Source organism: Mirounga leonina, unplaced genomic scaffold, assembly GCF_011800145.1.
Source record: "Mirounga leonina isolate KUSES-001 unplaced genomic scaffold, KU_Mleo_1.0 Mir_268, whole genome shotgun sequence".
In the NCBI taxonomy this organism is placed as follows: Eukaryota; Metazoa; Chordata; class Mammalia; order Carnivora; family Phocidae; genus Mirounga; species Mirounga leonina.
In genome coordinates, this window is record NW_023270649.1 from 4,316,680 (window position 1) to 4,334,111 (window position 17,432).

Here is a 17,432-nt window from a genome sequence, read left to right on the forward strand (position 1 = left end):
CCATCCAATCTATCCATCATCTATCTATTCATCCCTCCCTCCATCCACCACCCATCTATCTATCCACTCATCCAATCTATCCATCATCTATTCATCCGTCCCTCCACCATTCATCAGCCATCTATCCATCCATCCGTCATCTATCCATCCCTCCCTCCATCCCTCCATCCATCATCCATCCCTCCCTCCCTCCCTCCATCCATCCATCCATCCATCCATGTGCTAACTATCATCTGTTGACTTACCTACCTACCTATGCACCCATCCCCCTACCTGTAGGTGTAGATCCTAGCTGTGCTGTGGTCCCCTATGAAACAGAGTCTGACTTTGACACACCTGACAAGTACTTTGGTACTGCAAAGCAGAGCTACTGTCTTCTTGAATTAATTTTGATCTGGAAATCAAAGAACAAAACCAATACTGACATAAACATATTCATAACCAAATCCTCTAGAGTTCCAAGCTACATACATGAATGAACGGCACCACTAAATGGATTCCTTTTCCTTTTGAGAAAATCCTTTGAAGGAATGTAGGATTTAACAACTTGGTGGTCTTGGGCACGTGCGGAAGAAATTCTGTCTCATTTTACTCATGAAAACTACATCGTGGGGCTCTCAGAGTCCGTTTTAAAGTGAATGCGTGCAAATTAGCTGCTGAGCAAAGGACTTCGATGTAGCGCAGAAACCTTCGCCTAATGCTCTCTTAATAACATAAATTCTGTGCCCACCAAGTATGTCAGGAGCCACTGAAAAGCCCAACAAAGCTCTCAAAGGCACTGGGGATTTTAAAGATTCATAAAACAAGTCTTAGTAGTTTCTAGACAGTCAACAGAATCCTTTTTTCCCTTTTCCTACTTTATATATTCAAGTAAATGTGCAAAATCGCACCTGTTTTCGTCAGTGTTTTGCACAATATTCATGACACACAGGTATGAGCCGGGGACCCTGTTGGTTTTGCATGTTAGGAGCTAAACTATGGCATCAGCCCCCTGAAGATTATCCATCAACATAATTAATACGCCTACATACGCGACGCATGGGCTGACCTGGGTTCCTCCCGAATTCACGTGGAACACTAACTCCCACGATGTGACTGTTTGGAGACAGGGTCTTTAGGGGGATTTTACGGTTAAATGGGCTGGGAGGGGGGGCAATCAGACAGGCTTGGAGTCCTCACAGAAGAGGAAGAACGAGATTGCTCTGCTCCCCACTCCCACACTCAGAGGAAAAGCCATGTGAGGGCAGAAACCAACCCCGCCAGCACCCTGACGTTGGACTTCCCACCTGTTCCAGCACCACAAGAGGATAAACGTCCGTTTTTCAAGCCACCCGGTCAGTGGTATCTTGCTTTGGCGGCCCCAGGGGACTGTCATGACATGCAGAGCAGTAAGCTGTAACTAACTGTCAGGACTTTCTCGGCGGAAGAACCGCCTTTAGACATCTCAGATCCAAGGGAATAAACGCTTCCTCCACGGCCCAGTTCCACACGTCCCTAGAACAGCAACAGCACAGCCAAGCAGAGGTTGGAGCGAGCGACTGCAGAGGCTTCAGCACGCGGACTTGTCACGGGCCACGAGAGTGCCCTTTGCTACCCTGTGCACGTGATTCTTCCGCGCTGTCTTGAAAGGCCCCGGGCAGCAGAGGTTGGCAAGGACTCTGGGAAGCGATACACACACAGGGAGGGCCGACATAAGTCACTGGGCCTGGGGGGATTCACCTCTTATGTCCGAGCCAGCCGACGCACGAAGCGTGTCTTCAGGTGTGTGGGTCCTGACCCCTGTTACTGCTGACCCAGCACCCTACTTACTGACGAGGAGAGCTCGGTGAACACATCTGCACTGTGGTGTCCACAGAGACGCCCTAGATTCTCCTTCCCTCAAACATCTAAGGCGCCTGCTCAGGGGATGGGAGCTGGTTTTCACACCACGCCCTGGCAAACTCAGCATTTCCAGAGAGAAGGTCCGCTGATTCTCGGGAGAGGCTTGCAACCATCTCGTCTGGTCTGTCGAGGCTTATATATATTAACATTTAATGCTAAACTGTCCACTTGCATGTCATCATGTGTGGGGTTTCCAGAACGTTCTCCGATGCACCAGTCCAGGGCTGCGCGTTAAACGATGGACTGTAGGTCTGTGATGGACAACAAGCACAACAGTGAACCTGCAAAGTCCTGCTTATGCATAAATCTGTTGGGTCAACTTTGCTTAACAAGCTTCCCACATGAAGAAGCTTGTTTTCAGAGGAAGGCACTGAATGTCTCCAAAAGCAGTGCTCTGAGGAACAGTATTTGGGGGGAAGTTTTCCACAACATACACCTGACCGTGGCAGAAGTCACGTGGACACAAATAAAATTCACCGGCCTTGTTTCCTTAGATGTCCTCAATCTTCCCTTACAAAATCACTTTAAGGGACTCACAATAAATGAAAATAGATTGACACCAAGTTTCACTCTAAATGTCTATAGGGCTTCAGCACTGGGGTTCTGTTTGTATCTCATGAGAAAGTGAGTGAAAAGGTGAGGAGCTCTGGGACCCCTGCCCTTCCCTCCCACGCCTGCTCAGGTGTGGGCTCTGCTGAGTGTCCAGGACAAAATGCGCCAAGGGGACACATGGTCAGGTCACCGGGGAGGGTGTCCTGTCCACCATCCCTTTCCTTTAGAGGGAGAGTACAAACATCATCTCAGTCTTGGGATGCAGAGGGGCATCTCTCCTTCCCATCTATAACCTGAGATTCAGATAGAGTCTCTGTCAGACTAGCTGGGACAAGGTGTGAGAGAGCAGGGCAAGGATGTCCTGGAGCCTGGCAGGAGGGTGGTGGGAAGGGGGCACTGCTGGGCAGAGCCCGGGGATACTGTGGAGAGGGTGTCCGAGCCCTGAAAGAGGGTGGGGAACAGTGGGGAAAGGGTCCTAGGTCCAAACAGGCTGAGAGCTTCTCTCAGGAGTATAAAGGACAAGCCCCGAGTTTCCAAGGCTCTTCTTGGGGTTTGCAAATGGCATGTGGGGAGTATCTGTTGCTAAGATTCTAAGCGGAACCCAAATCCTGTCCAGAGTTATATGCGTGGTCACAGAACCGCACTCTGGGTCGTCTTCTGCTTCCGGGAGACTGGCCAGCAGACACTGCACAATACATCAGCTTTTCGGCTCTACCCAGGGAAGACCCAGAAGGAGAATCCTTTGACCTCCCACGGGTTTATCTTACAGAGTTCAATCTTTTTAGCTTCCAGGGCAGTTTCTCCCTTTAGTAACACAGAGGCAGTAAGGAGCTCAGACCCACATGCAGCCACATATCATCTCTACCGAGTGAATGGTCGCTAGCGCTAGACCCAGGTCTCTGAGTGTGGCACCAGCCTTCTCCTGACCAGGAGCACCTCAGGACCCGGGGGCAAGTAGCAGCGGGTCAGCAACAGGATCCTGGAGGAAAAGGAATCTGATCCCCTAGATGATAATCTAGAACCAGCAGCTCAGGTAGAAAGCCCAGGGCTAGGTGGCTTTACTCCTTCAGTAAATGTAATTTCAACACATCCTGATAGTCTTACCTTCATTTTATAAGTGGGGAAAACTGAAACTGAGAGAAAGCACAGTAGTGGGCAAACAGGCCCCAAAGATGTCCACGCCTTACTGACCAGAACCTGGGATGGTGGTCCCTCACGTGGTAAAGGGGCTTTGCGGATGGAATTCAGGTATGGACCTGATTTTAGGGCGGGTGTCATAGATTGAATGGTGGGGGGGCTCTAATCCAATCAGGTGTTCCCTGAAAAGCTACGAACTTCCTCTGGCTGGAGTGGGAGAGATGCTGCAGAGACAGAGATTTCAAGTGTAGGAAGGGCTCGATGCACCTTCCTCCTAGGCTCTGAGAGATGGGACCAGATCAGACCTGCACGAGCGGAGGGCAGAGAACCAGGTATGGCCAGCAGGGAAAGCGGACCATGGTCCTACCTGACTGTGCCCGCTACCTGATGAGCTGGGAAATGGGTTCTTGCCAGAGCCTCCAGACAGGAGCCCAGCCCCGCCTGGCTGACTTCTTGATTCCACACCTGAGTCCTGGAGAGGGGAAGCTACACCCCGAATTCTGACCTAGGGAACCCAGAGATGAAACCCAATGTTGTTTCAAGTGAATAAGTGTGTGGCGGCAGTGAGAAGTGACTAAAAGGGACTAGTCCAAGGTTAAGCCTCAGAATTCATGTGTAAGGCTTTCCAAATATACTTATAGATATTATAAATCACTGCGGAAAAAAAAATTAAAAAACAACCAACACACCCTCTAGTTGTGCACAGAGGTCTCTAGCTAATAAAACAAACCAGCTATTCCTCCCTGAAGTATCAAGGAAGAATGTGCACTAATTTATTGATGGCTGAGAGAAAGGAACTGGGCAAGAAATTCCCATCCCAATGGCCAATCTGCTTTCCTTGTGCAAAATTCACACCCAAGTTCCTCATGCATTCATCTGGGGGACGATGTTTTGTGTTAGCAAACAATGAGACCTTGCATTTTAATCCTGTTGATGGAATGAGATATGTGATGGGGCTGTGGACTTTCAGAATTAGGAGAGTGTTCAAGAATAACAGGTCCAAGGCCCCCAGGACCCCTCAGAGATTTGGATCCTCTCACAAACACTTCGGACAAAGCTGCTGCCAAGTCTGGGCTGAAGCGGGTGGCCAGATGTCCCCGTCGGCCTGGGATTGAGTTCCCAGGGCACAGAGACTCGGGGCTAGAACTGCGACAGTCCCCAGCCACTCGAGGTGACCTATGCACTCTAGCTTAAACACACAAAGTAATGGGGACATGTCCTAGTTTGGACAAGCCTTTTCAAAAAAAACAGAAAATCACCCTTCGATTTGTTAAAGGGCATCCTTGGAAATTGCTGGGGCGTATTAATTAACTCAGTATTTATTTAACCCAAATTGTGACGAATGCCATGTTTCTCAACCATGGTATTCATGGTCACTCGCTATGGAGCATTTGCAGACATGTCTCCCCCCCCCTCCCCCCCACAAAAGGCTCTGTGCATGACATGTTACTGATGCATGCAGTAGGCTAAGACGGAGTGTGGGAGGGAGCAGCGAGGGATGGAGTGGCCAGGCCGAGGGGTTTTCACATTGCAAGGTGGCGGGGGAGGTGTGGAGAGCCACGAGGGCGCTACCACACCAGTGTTCACAAACCCTGAAAAGGCAAAAGCACTGATTTACGGAGAAACCCACAGTACCGTTGGCTGTCTCCGCTCTGCCATTGTGGTAACACGGCTCCTGTCTAGGAGGAATTAGTGGAACGCACAACTGTTTAGTGAATTTTCTCAGAAATCCAAGATACAAGGCACCTGTTTAAATACCTGGTATCCTGTCCCACAGTTCCTGGGAGCGTGGTGGCTTGATACAGATAGGTCACACTCTTCATGCTGGTAGGACAGCCTAATGAGAACGATCATTCTCGGAAGCTGCTGATAACGTGAAGATTTCACAAGCCCGCGCACAAACACACGTGGAACCGAGAAAGCTGCTGAGCACTTGCACTGTTACAACCACATTGTAAGAATAAGTTATGAAGGAGCCCCTCCAGTTACGTCACAAATCATGGTCACAGAAGTCGCTCCTGGCACCCCATCTCAGCAGTTTACATTTTTCGTGAATAGATGCGTCTGTGGGTATGAATCTCAAGAATGAGGGGGAAAAATTAACTGCTTCACGATGGGTTTACTGGGAGTCACACTGAACAGAAGTGACCAGAAACAGAACACGTGGATAGAGCGCGGAGCTCCTGGTGGGTTAACGGTCTTTGTAATTGCAAAGGAAAAAGGTGCTGTCATCGTGTTTGCTTATTCGCTTCAGCCGATCCGAAGGTGCTGGGCAAACATCAAGAGCAGTTAGCACCCACACTCGATTCTGAAACGAAGACGAACGCCCATTCAGTTGATCTGGGCACAAGAGTGCATGGGAGGTACGTCGTACCTGCTGTCCAGGGAGATTACATCTCTCCCGTTCTTCCATGAGCTACAGTGAACACCAGGTAATTATGTGTGTGATCCCTGCAAACATGGTATTGTTACAGAAGTAGTCTACGCCTATAAATTGTGGCTAGCCCATTTCTAAATGACGACTGCAAATATCCCCCTGAACTGAAGACCATCATGTGCTGTCGTCTTTACTCAAGGGCACTGCCAGGAGGGGGGATGCCGCAGAAGGTCTGGAAAGATGAGAGGGGGCATTTGTGAGGTCCTTAGCATTGAGGACGTCACTGGGCGGGATGGCTGGACTGAATCACCAGGGCAGTGGAGGCATGTGGGCAGGAAGGGAGGATCTGGAGGAAAGCAGCAGGTCCCAGGAGAGGTCTCGACGGGCTGGAGGGTAGACGGACTGGAAAGCGGGAGAGACAAGGCAAAGACGCGGCCACACAGGATCACAGTACCTGATGTGGGTGGCGGTCCAGGATGAAGGCAGGGTTTGAGAACCACAGACAAGCTAATTCCAAAGCGAGGAGGCCATGGGAGCTCAGCAAGCAAAGGGTGCTGAGTCTGGCCAGTGAGATGCTGAACACAGGAGGTAGCAAGGAAGTGACAGAGGGCTTGCTGGAAAAGGAATAGAGGGACGCTTCGGGGGTCAAGGAGGTCCATTCAGAACATGCTCCAGAGCTTCAAGGATTACACTGAACTGGGACAAGTGAGAATCAACAGCTGAGGGAAGAGGGTTTTTATGAATTCTCCTTATCTTCCACAAAGCACAGGCTCTTAAAGAATTCAGCTGTCAGAAATGCCCTCCCTGGGAGGTTTATAACTGGGGAAAATTGACTCTTACTGCTGAAGGCAAGTCAGCACAGGTCAGCACCTGGATAAGAAATCGCCTAAACATTATGACATTGTCATAAAGCCACTGCATCTCCCACCTGTTCTAAGAGCCCACTTATTTTTCCTGACGGTTATTTGTTCTCCTGAAAGTGTCCCTCTGTCTTTCTCCAACCCCTATTAAGATGGTATATAAGCCCCAGACTCCAACTGCATTCTTGAATCACGCTTTTTCTGTGAACTGCCACATCCATAAGCGAATAAAAATCTGTCTTGTCTCTTACTAATGCCTTTTGTCAGTTTAATTTACAGGCACCCGATACAGAACCTAAGAGAGTACAGGAAATGTTTCTCCTCCCAGACAGTGGAATCTGGAAAACAAGCAACCTTGTCCAGGGAAATTGAGTATGGACACCAAGCACAGGTAGGTTCAGTGAAAGAAAAGAAATCAAAGGGTAGTGACCATGCAGGTAATATTCAAGATAGTTGGGATTTTTTTTTTTTTTAATGCAATATGGGAGAGCTTGATAAATCATGTTGCAGGAGATATTAAATAATCCTGAAGCCATTGTATTTTGCTCAGTGGTTGTGAGAGACAAGAGGAGAAAGTGGTCCTGAGGCCTGGCCAGTGACGGTGGAGGCTGCTGGATCCCTGAGGCCCCTGCAGGAGCAGACTACGAGGGTACAGTGACTCTCCTCACCCCCAGAAGGTGCTCCAGCATGCCTCTACTAGGGGCGCTGGGAAGCTACCTAAGGAACATCCAATCACACAGAAGACAGAAGGCCCGCCACTGCTCACCTGGCCACCAATTAAGTTTAAATTTGACACAGCAATGCATGTGCTTGCTTCCCATTATTCTGGGAGGTAAAGAAATTCTTCCCAGAGAGCCAAAAATGGCAGGAGCACATTGACAGCCTACGCCTGTCCACAGATTTTGGGGACAGAGACAGCGTACGGTAAAAAGAAGTACTGAAAGTGGTTCTTAAATTAACATGTCTCTTTGGCAAGAGGTCAGGTAAAATATATTAACTGCCCTTTTCCCACATTGAAAAGTCAACTCGGGTGATTCCTTCTGTAATTGAGAGAATGGTCTTAGTTTTACCAGGAAGACGTTATACAATTAGAATTCACCAACTATAATGCCTTTATCATTTTTTTTTTTTTTTTACTCTTTAGGTGTATAAAGGCGTAATTTGCAGAACTTTCTTAAAAACAAAACAAAAGAGGAATAAACAAAAAACCTTGAAACTCAGTTCTTAACAAGGAAGCTAAAATAGCCCAGTAGTAACGACCATGCTTCTTGGAACGGACTTCAGGATTGACTTGTAATGAAAGTCAACCCATGTCCCGTGTCCATGACGCTATCATCCTTTTTACTTTGCACCAGAGCAGTTAAGGGAGAACTCACACACCCCGAGGACCTGGGGGTGACTCCCAGCTTGTCCCTCAACCCGCCTGGTGGTGTAGGGCCCGGCCGCTCATGCCTGCAAGGCTGCAGAAGGCACGTGCTCTCGGACCGCCGGGGCGCGGCTCACACATGCCGCATGCCTCCTGGACACACGGCAGGCACTCAGTGAGTGCTCTTGAGTGCTGACGATGGGTGGAGGGGACTTGTTGGAGATGGCACCATTTTTGCTTATTTTTAGCACCAAAGAATGACACATGCACAGCTTAGAAGTAATCATTTCAGTGAGAACGTGTTTCATGCAAGCTCTCTTAGGCATCTTCTCCTGGAAAAATGGTAACTAACACTTTAACATAATTTCTTCCTTTGACACCGCTTGTTTTGTCCTCCTCTCTATTACTACTACTGTACGTAATTAATTGGATGACACCCACAGCATAATAAATTCCCGCCGGTAACTGTGAAGCTCTCCAGTGACTTAATAATCATAGGAAATGCCCTTGAACTTGGCAGGCACGCTCCTCTTACGGCCGACGCTGGATCAAAGAGAAAGCAGCGGGACATGTTCGAAGAACCTTCTCCTATTCCAACAACCCTCTTTGCAAGTGCTTCATGTATGAGGTAGAAAAAAGAATCCAAGCACAAAATTAAGGGTGTGTCCACAACAAGGAGCCTGTTCAAATCTTCCTTTAGTGTTACCACATGCAGATCACCCGACGAGAAACCCCAAAAGCCCTGACTATATTTGCCTAAGAAATATGACAAGAAAGGTTTCATTTCTACAAGACAAATGCATGCATAAATAAACATGGATTAGGAACAAGGGTAATGTGTAGAACACTTTATGAGCTAAATTACTGTTAAGATATGCAGTTGCTCATTTTTCTTTGACAAGTTTAAAACAAACATTGTCAGTGAGAAGAACATGGGGATATGCAGACAATATGGGAGCTCTGGAGCTCCGTGTTCGCTCTGCAGCTGTGTCTTCGCTTTCCACGGTGTCATTGCAAATGGCTTCATGCAAAGCGAGTATGAGGGCGAGCGTGTGCTTTCCCTATAAACTCTATTTCCCCACATGCTTTAAAACACGTTTGTTTGTCCCTCACAACCACTGAGCAAAATACAATGGCTTCAGGATTATTTAATGTCTCCTGCCACGTTTCCATTGATACGGTACCTTTCCAAGGAAGAACAGCTATCATGGGAAGAGACGTAGTATGTTTTCCCTTTAACGGCCTCCACCATACAAGCAGCTCATGTGCGGGCCAATATCCTAGGTAATCTTTATCAGCTCCTTCAGATCCTACTGAAAGTAGATGCCTGCAGACTCTGAACGGCTCTGGGAACCAGTGTGTCCAGTGTGGCAGCTTCACGTCATTTGTCAATCAACAGCAACGTGCATCCAACAAGGAAAATGGCTTTCCTAGCAGGAGCACTTCATCACCTGAAGGTACAGAACACTTTGGGAAGTGAGGTTCTTAGAAAAAGAAGACACGCCCATGGAATCTGTAGGAGGATGCCAAGCACGCAGGCATATCGATGTCCCGATACATGAAGCAGACACACGCTGCACCCCGGATCTGGGCTGGCAGCCCTGGAAAGGGGCTCCTCTTTCACTCCATGGCTCAGGGGCCCGGCGACCGTGGGCTCGTCCCTCATCGTACAACTGCCGTCGAGTTGGATTCGGTGATGAGATCTGAACCAGCCCAAGGTGTGTATCGACACACCATCAATGATACTACTATCGCTGAACGATCCCTTAGGGCGGCAATGTTATTAAAAAACATATGTTTGATCTCGGTCACTGGCTCCTGGCATAAAAGTCCTAAAACCCTTGGAATTTCTTGAACAATCTTGGAGCTATCTTTTGTTATTCGTGATGAGCCCCGTTCGTGAGTTTCTGCTAATCAAGTGACTATCTGTGATTGCTTACATAGCTTTGGGATGGGTTCCAGAAAGACCAAGGCACACTTAGAGGGATGGCACTTCCAGCCCTAACCCCGATCTCCAGATGCAGTGACTTAATCACCATTGGGCAATGATTTAATGAATAAAGCCTACGTAATGAAACCTCCAGTCAGACCCCTCAACCATGAGGTTCTCAGGGCTTCTGGGTTGAGGGACACATTGAGGAGCTGGGACAGGGGCACCGGGAGGGCATGGGAGCTCCACGCCCCCAGCCACCCATGCCTTGCCCTAAGCATCCCTTCCACCGAGCTGCTCCTGAGTTGTAGCCTTCGTAATGAATCAGAAAACACACATAAAATGCTTCGGGGTCCAGCTTACTGACCTGACCCTGCGAAGGCAGTAAACACGTGTGAGTCAGGTGCTCCTCGCTGGACCCCGAGCCAAACAAAACAAAATACAACAAACACAATAACAGATCGATGACACATGCCCCAGCCCCTCAGCTTCATTTGGAAGCAGGTTTTTGAGTAAATCTTGTGATCTGAACTGTGCTTGTGATTTGTGTCAGAAAAGGGCAGCGTCGCATCTCTGGCTCTCTGTGGGTGAGGGGAGGAGAGAGCTAGAAAAGAACTGTCACGAAATGTTCTTCCCTGAGCTAACTCTAACCCCAAGTCCCGAAAAACAGGAACCTACAAGAACACAGGAACCCACTGTCACCCTGATGAATGCCCTCCCTGCCGCCAGCACACAAATGGCACCAACAGAAACCATCCTCTCGACTCAGTCCCCATGTCCTTCTAGAATCTGCAGGGCACACATTCAGACCTCAGCCCGCCCCCTCTCAAGACCGTCTCCCTGGTGTTCTGGAATCTGCAGGGCACACGGTCAGACCTCAGCCCGCCCCCTCTCAAGACCGTCTCCCTGGTGTTCTGGAATCTGCAGGACACACAGTCAGACCTCAGCCCGCCCCTTCTCAAGACCATCTCCCTGGTGTTCTGGAATCTGCAGGGCACACGGTCAGACCTCAGCCCGCCCCTTCTCAAGACCATCTCCCTGGTGTTCTGGAATCTGCAGGGCACATAGTCAGACCTCAGCCCGTCCCCTCTCAAGACCATCTCCCTGGTGTTCTGGAATCTGCAGGGCACACAGACCTCAGCCTGCCCCCTCTCAAGACCGTCTCCCTGGTGTTCTGGAATCTGCAGGGCACACAGTCTGACCTCAGCCCGCCCCCTCTCAAGACCGTCTCCCTGGTGTTCTGGAATCTGCAAGGCACACAGTCAGACCTCAGCCCGCCCCCTCTCAAGGCCGTCTCCCTCTTGCTCTGGAATCTGCATAAGCACTCAGTGGAGGCTAAGCAATCCATCCCAACAGTAACGGTGCAGGGAGGAGAATCCGAAGCAAAGCTGAACAAACACTATCCACTGGCTCTAAACATACTTCCAGGTCACTGGCACCCTTTGCCCCATGTCCCTGTGCGCCCTGCATGATGAAGTATTGTACACAGGCTGGAGAGGGCACTGGAGCACAAATTCCACCAGTGCCCCCATCCTGCAGAAAAACAGAAACCTGGAAACTTCACGATAAAACCAAAGGTCACTATGAGCAAAAACCTTGCAATAACAAGATATCCCTCAACAAGCATTTGCGGGAGGGGGGTTCTGTTTTTCTGTAGGACGGGGGCACTGGTGGAATTTGTGCCGCCACTTCTCCTCGCTGCTGGTCTTACCTTCTCCATGGGCGGAGGAGGAGAAAATCTCTTCGCACAGGCTAGAAATATGTCGGGATCTGGTTTTCCGTTCTTCACTTCGGGGTCATCTCCCAAAACGATGTGGTCAAACAAGCTGAAGAACTCCTTGTGTCTGCTGGTCTTCATCTCAAACGATGCACGGCCAGAGCTGGTGGCAACGGCCAAGGGCATACCATGCTTTCGCAGGTGGTGGATGAGTTTCTCCACGCCTAGGGAAGAGAAGGGAAAGCCTTCAGGGAGGTGGAGGAGGTAGAGGGCCACAAGGCCTCCTGGGGATGACATGCTAGCTGTGGGACCTTGACTCTCTGCCACCTATTCTCAGGAACGATCCGATCTGACACACATGACCCGAACGGGAGGGCTAGGGGCTCTGAAACACACCTACTCAAACCAAAACTCAAAAAGCAATTCAGGGCTTCCCTATAGCATTTCCCAAAGTAACAGAAGGCAGTTTTACTGGAAAGAAACACTGCTTTGTTTGCCGGTCCTCTTTTTTTTTTTTTTTTAAGATTTTATTTATTTATTTGACAGAGAGAAACAGCGAGAGAAGGAATACAAGCAGTGGGAGTGGGAGAGGGAGAAGCAGGCCTCCCGCCGAGCAGGGAGCCCGATGCGGGGCTCGATCCCAGGATCCCGGGATCAGGACCTGAGCCGAAGGCAGACGCTTAATGACTGAGCCACCCAGGCGCCCCTAAAATCTTTAAAAAAAAAAGATTATGCTGTTGGTGTTTTCTGAGAAAACTCGCCATGCTACCGAAAGCAATTCAGTCATTCGTCACTGCCAGGGAGAGGAAATCCTGAAAGGGCTTCTATCAGAAGCTGAGGACAAAGGCCAGAGCTGAAGGAGAGCTGTAACGCTACCTGGTAAGGGAACAGAGGATGAAACAGACCTTGCTGAATGCGGCTGAGCTACAGCAGTAACACATCACATGGAAGGAACACCTCCCACACTCTCAGTAACTGTTAAGGGTTAAGTACAGGGAACATGGAGGCGAATACCATTATTCATAGAGCCACTGGAGAGAGGGCTGGTTATCAGAAACGTGTGGAATACAACAGTACTTTCCACCTGGAAACCTTTGCTGACTATGACAGTAACGTCTAAATCCACATATAACACTAATTATCTAAAGCAATATTTTAAATAATCATATAATCATTACTGTTTTAGTAACTGCATTAGGCGATGTCCCTACTTTCTTAATTGCTACAGAAAAGACTTACACACTCATTTTTCTCAAACAGCTAAAGCTGTTCATGAAGACAACAAATACTATGAGCGTTTGACCTTTAAGAGAAATAGTCCTGAGATGTTCAAAGGAAGATTCAAAGGATCTTAACTCTGTGCCAGGACAATGTTAAAACTTTAAAAAAAAAAAAAGCAAAATCTAGCACTCTGCTGGATGTGAAATTCACAGTGTCTGACATCTAATCAAGAGTTACCACGCCTACACATAAGCAGACAAATACAACGCATGTCCAGGAGAAAACAGCAATCAACAGAAATGAACAGAGACATGGCTGAGATGAAGGAATTAGCATATCATGACCTTCTAGAAGCTTTATAAACATTATAAATATGCCCACGTTAGAGACTACCATCAGAATGGAAAAAATAGAACAAAAACAAAATTGATATCCAATTAAATACTATCTTCAGAAAACTTACTTTAAATATAATATTCAGGCAGGTTAAAAATAAATGGGTTGAAAACCATATATTTTGTAGCTACTAATCAAAAGTAGGGTTAGCTATATTAATAGCAGAAAAGTGTGCTTTAAAACAAGGAATGACAAGTCTCAGAGATAACTAGGTACATTTCATAATGACAAGTAGGTCAATTGATCAACAAGACATAATTTTAAATGTGTATGCATCTTATAACAGAGCTTCAAAATACATAAAGCAAAAACTAATAGAACTGAATAGAGAAACACACTGAGGTTAGATGGAACAAGTAGACAGAAAGTAGAATACAGCAGACTTCAAACACACTATCAAGCAACTTAACTGAATTGATGCTTATATAACACTTCACCCAAAATACCAGAATACAAATTATTTTCAAGTGCATCTGGAACATTCAGTAAGATAGAACATGAGTCCGTGAGCTATAAAAAATTCTAAAACATTTTATAATAATTGAAATCATTCAAAATATGTTCCCTGATGATAAAAGAATGAAAATAGTTATCAATAACTGAAAGGTATGTGGGAAAAAATATTTGGACATTAAACAACACATTCCTATGTAAGACATGAGTCAAAGATGAAGTCACAAAGGGAAATTAGATAATCTTTTGTAGAGAACAAAAAGCTAACATATCAAAATTAGTGGGATGTGGCTGAAACATTGTTTAGAGGAAAACTGATGGCACTAAATGCTTATATTACAGAAGGTGGTCTAAAACCGGTAATCTAAGTTGTCCCATTAAAAACTAGAAGTAGACCAATGATTTAAGCTTTCACCCTAAGAAAGTGAGCGAAAAGAGCAAAATCAAGTTAAAGCAAATAGAAGGGAAGAAAAAAATAAAGAGGAAATCAATGAAATAGCATAAAAGAGAATACAGAAAATCAATTAAACGAAAAGCTGGTCCTTTGAAAAGTTCGACTGGCAGACTGTTAGCCAAACTGATCAAGAAAAAAAGGAAGATCCAAATTTAACAGTGCTAATAATCAGAGGACATCTCTACAGATCCTTAAATTCATTAAAAGGATTAAAAAATATGATTATGAGCAGCTTTATGCCAATACATTTAACAGCTTAGATAAAATGGACAGACTCTTTAAAAGATACAAAGCTCACTCAAGAAGACAGTAATAACCTCAACAGCCCTATACCTTGTAAGTAATTTGTAGTTAAAAAAAAAACCTTCTCATATCTAGGATTGGATGGCCTCACTGGTGAACTTAACAAACACTTGAGAAAGAAACAACACCAATTCTGAGCAAACTTTTCAGAAAATAGGAGGGAATGTGTTCCAACTCATTTCATGAGACCAAGTATTTCTCTGATACCAGAGCTGACCAAAAGCCAGACAAGAAAACTAAAGATCCATATATCTCATGTTAACACCTTCTTTGCACTTAAAAACAGTTTCAACCAGTACTAGTTTTCTACATAATCAGTTTCCACGAAGGTTGAATACATTAGTTGAAAGGATGAAGACGCCAAAACACTCAATTAGTTTGCAACAACCACTGATTAATATCATGGATTACATCTATTAGCTAAATTTCAATTAAAAACCTTTACCTCACTGGTGGATGGCAGGAAAGAATGCTTATGATAAAAACATAGCCAATAACAAAATTCTGTCTGGATATGGTAATTAAAAGTTAACTTTTAACTGTTAACCTTAAAAATAAAACTGACAGTCATTCTACCAGCAAAAATGGACTGACTCGGGAATAGCAGAGAATCACAATCCAGGAGAAGCGAGCTACGGCAAAACCACAGGCAAGTCCAACAAACCAAAGAGAGGGACGTTATTTTATGGAGAAGGAGGAAGTTGGAGGGGTTGTTTTGAACAAAAGTCGACTGGAGAAACGCAAGAGTCCAGAATGATGATGGTTTCTCACTGGCTGAGTTGCAGGGGAGGTAGGTTTCTAATAGAAGATGCAGAGTACATCTTTCCCTATTGGGGCCTGTAATTGGTGAGTGTTTCTTGTTGAGGATTCTTCTGTTCAAACTGTAATTGATCATTCTTTCTGTGATTGACATTGAGTGGGACACCTTCACCCACCAGCCTCCCTTCTCGTATCCCACATTCACTTTAGTGAGGCTTCTCCTTATATATGTTCACAGTATCAAAATGATATGAATTTAAAACAAGATTTTCAAATTACTAGATTACACAAGAACAAACCACGATTTTAAAAAAAATAATGGAGCATATTTAAACACCCAGCTCTCTCTAAAACACATGGGAAAAGAAAGTTTTGCTGAAAATGTTCTTCTGTGCTATTCATTTAAAAAAAATCAAATATAGTTTCTATCATGTTAGCTAATCCCGTCAACATTTCTAGTTCTGTGAATGTTTTGTCCTGTACCTAACGTAATAGTAAAGTAGTATACATACACAAAAGCACAGCAACAAACCTATATGGGAGGGTGCATACTCAACACCTGCACTGATAGGGGAATGAATCACAAATGGTTCTGCAGGACTGTTTTTTCAATCAGCCACAGCGTACTGAGCGTCTTGAAAGTGGCTGAGACCAGTGTGAACATGAAACCCAAGAGAAGGATGTGACCACAGGCCTCTGGGTGAGACATCAGGCAAACATGCATCCTCTTCAGGCTCAATGTTATCGCCTATCAAATAGCAATGATCAGCTTTCCTCATGGAGCTGCTACATGGGAGTGCAAGCACATGGTCACGCATGTGAAATCACCTCGGTGGCTAGTTGACAGGCATGATAGTAAGCCCCAAATAAAAGCTCGCCATTTTCATGATCATCCGATAAAACCTGAGGATACAGTCACTAAGAAATCATTCAAATCTCTGGATATATAATTGGCTGACTCCATAAAAAAACTTCTGTATCCTTTAACTACTCTCTTATTCAGTCACTGCTCCTGAGAAGTAAAAGACTAAAAACATAAGTGGAGTTCTACCCTGCAGAGAAGCTGGTTAATTAAGTATATAAATGAAATCCAGCTAACAGCTTCTGGCCCTTGGTGTGATGAAGTCGGTTTAAGGGAAGGGCAGAAAGACAGGTATCCCTTGCTACAAAGAATCAGCTCTCGGAGGATTAATCTACAGGGGAAGAAATACGAAATGTGAAGAATTAGCAGTCTTGATAGGAAGAATGCTTTCCTCTTACTTCATCCTAAAGACCTAAGATTGATGAGAGAGAACAGGGATGCTGCCATTAAAATGGATTTGGAAAAGGAAAAATGTAGAAAAGATTGAGATCTGACATTAGTTAAGGTATTTCTCTGGAATTCATTCACTGAGTGGATATATCTGTGAACATCGTACTAACTCAGGCCGGTGTGTCCTACTAGCACGACTAGCACTTGACCCTAAACACAAAGACCTACAGTGAGGAGTTAACAATATGGGGGAGATGAAACTTATACCGAAATGTGCCTGCTATTAGGAACTATGGAGTGGGCACTGTGTAGATTTCTCTAGAGTTAGACCTAGGAAGATAATGTCAGTTGATGAATGCCACCAGCTACCCATAACCAGACAGACACCGATCCTGTCCTGGGACCACAGACACTCTGTAGGACTCTGCCCAGCCTAGACCTTCTACACATGCTTTCTGGTGACAGTGTATGGCCGGCCCCCGCTTCACCCTGACCCACCCACGTGTAAGGGGCTTGGGTATAGTGCCTCTCCTGGAAAGTGTCTTTCACAATCACCGGGAAGGCAGACAGGCTAATACCTTGGTATTACAGATCAAAGGCCTGGGATGGAGTGTAGTGGGTTGACTGGTGGCCCCAAAAAGATATGTCCAAATTCTAACCCTTGGTCTAATGATCTTATTTGAAAAGAGGGTCTTTGTAGATATGATTAAGGATCCTGAGAAAAAAGATCATCCTGGATTTAGGGTGGGCCTTAAATGCAATGGCTAGTCTTTT

At 46.2% G+C, this 17,432-nt stretch overlaps 1 protein-coding gene across 1 annotated transcript in view; it reads right to left on the reverse strand.

Annotated features, from left to right (window-relative positions):
* The window catches only part of PUDP (pseudouridine 5'-phosphatase), a 78,414-nt gene that overhangs the window by 8,007 nt on the left and 52,975 nt on the right, over positions 1–17,432 (reverse strand). Inside the window, exon 3 of the mRNA XM_035029674.1 lies at positions 11,815–12,044. Within this exon, the coding sequence (XP_034885565.1) occupies positions 11,815–12,044 (230 nt within the window). The remainder of the gene's footprint in view (positions 1–11,814; positions 12,045–17,432) is intronic.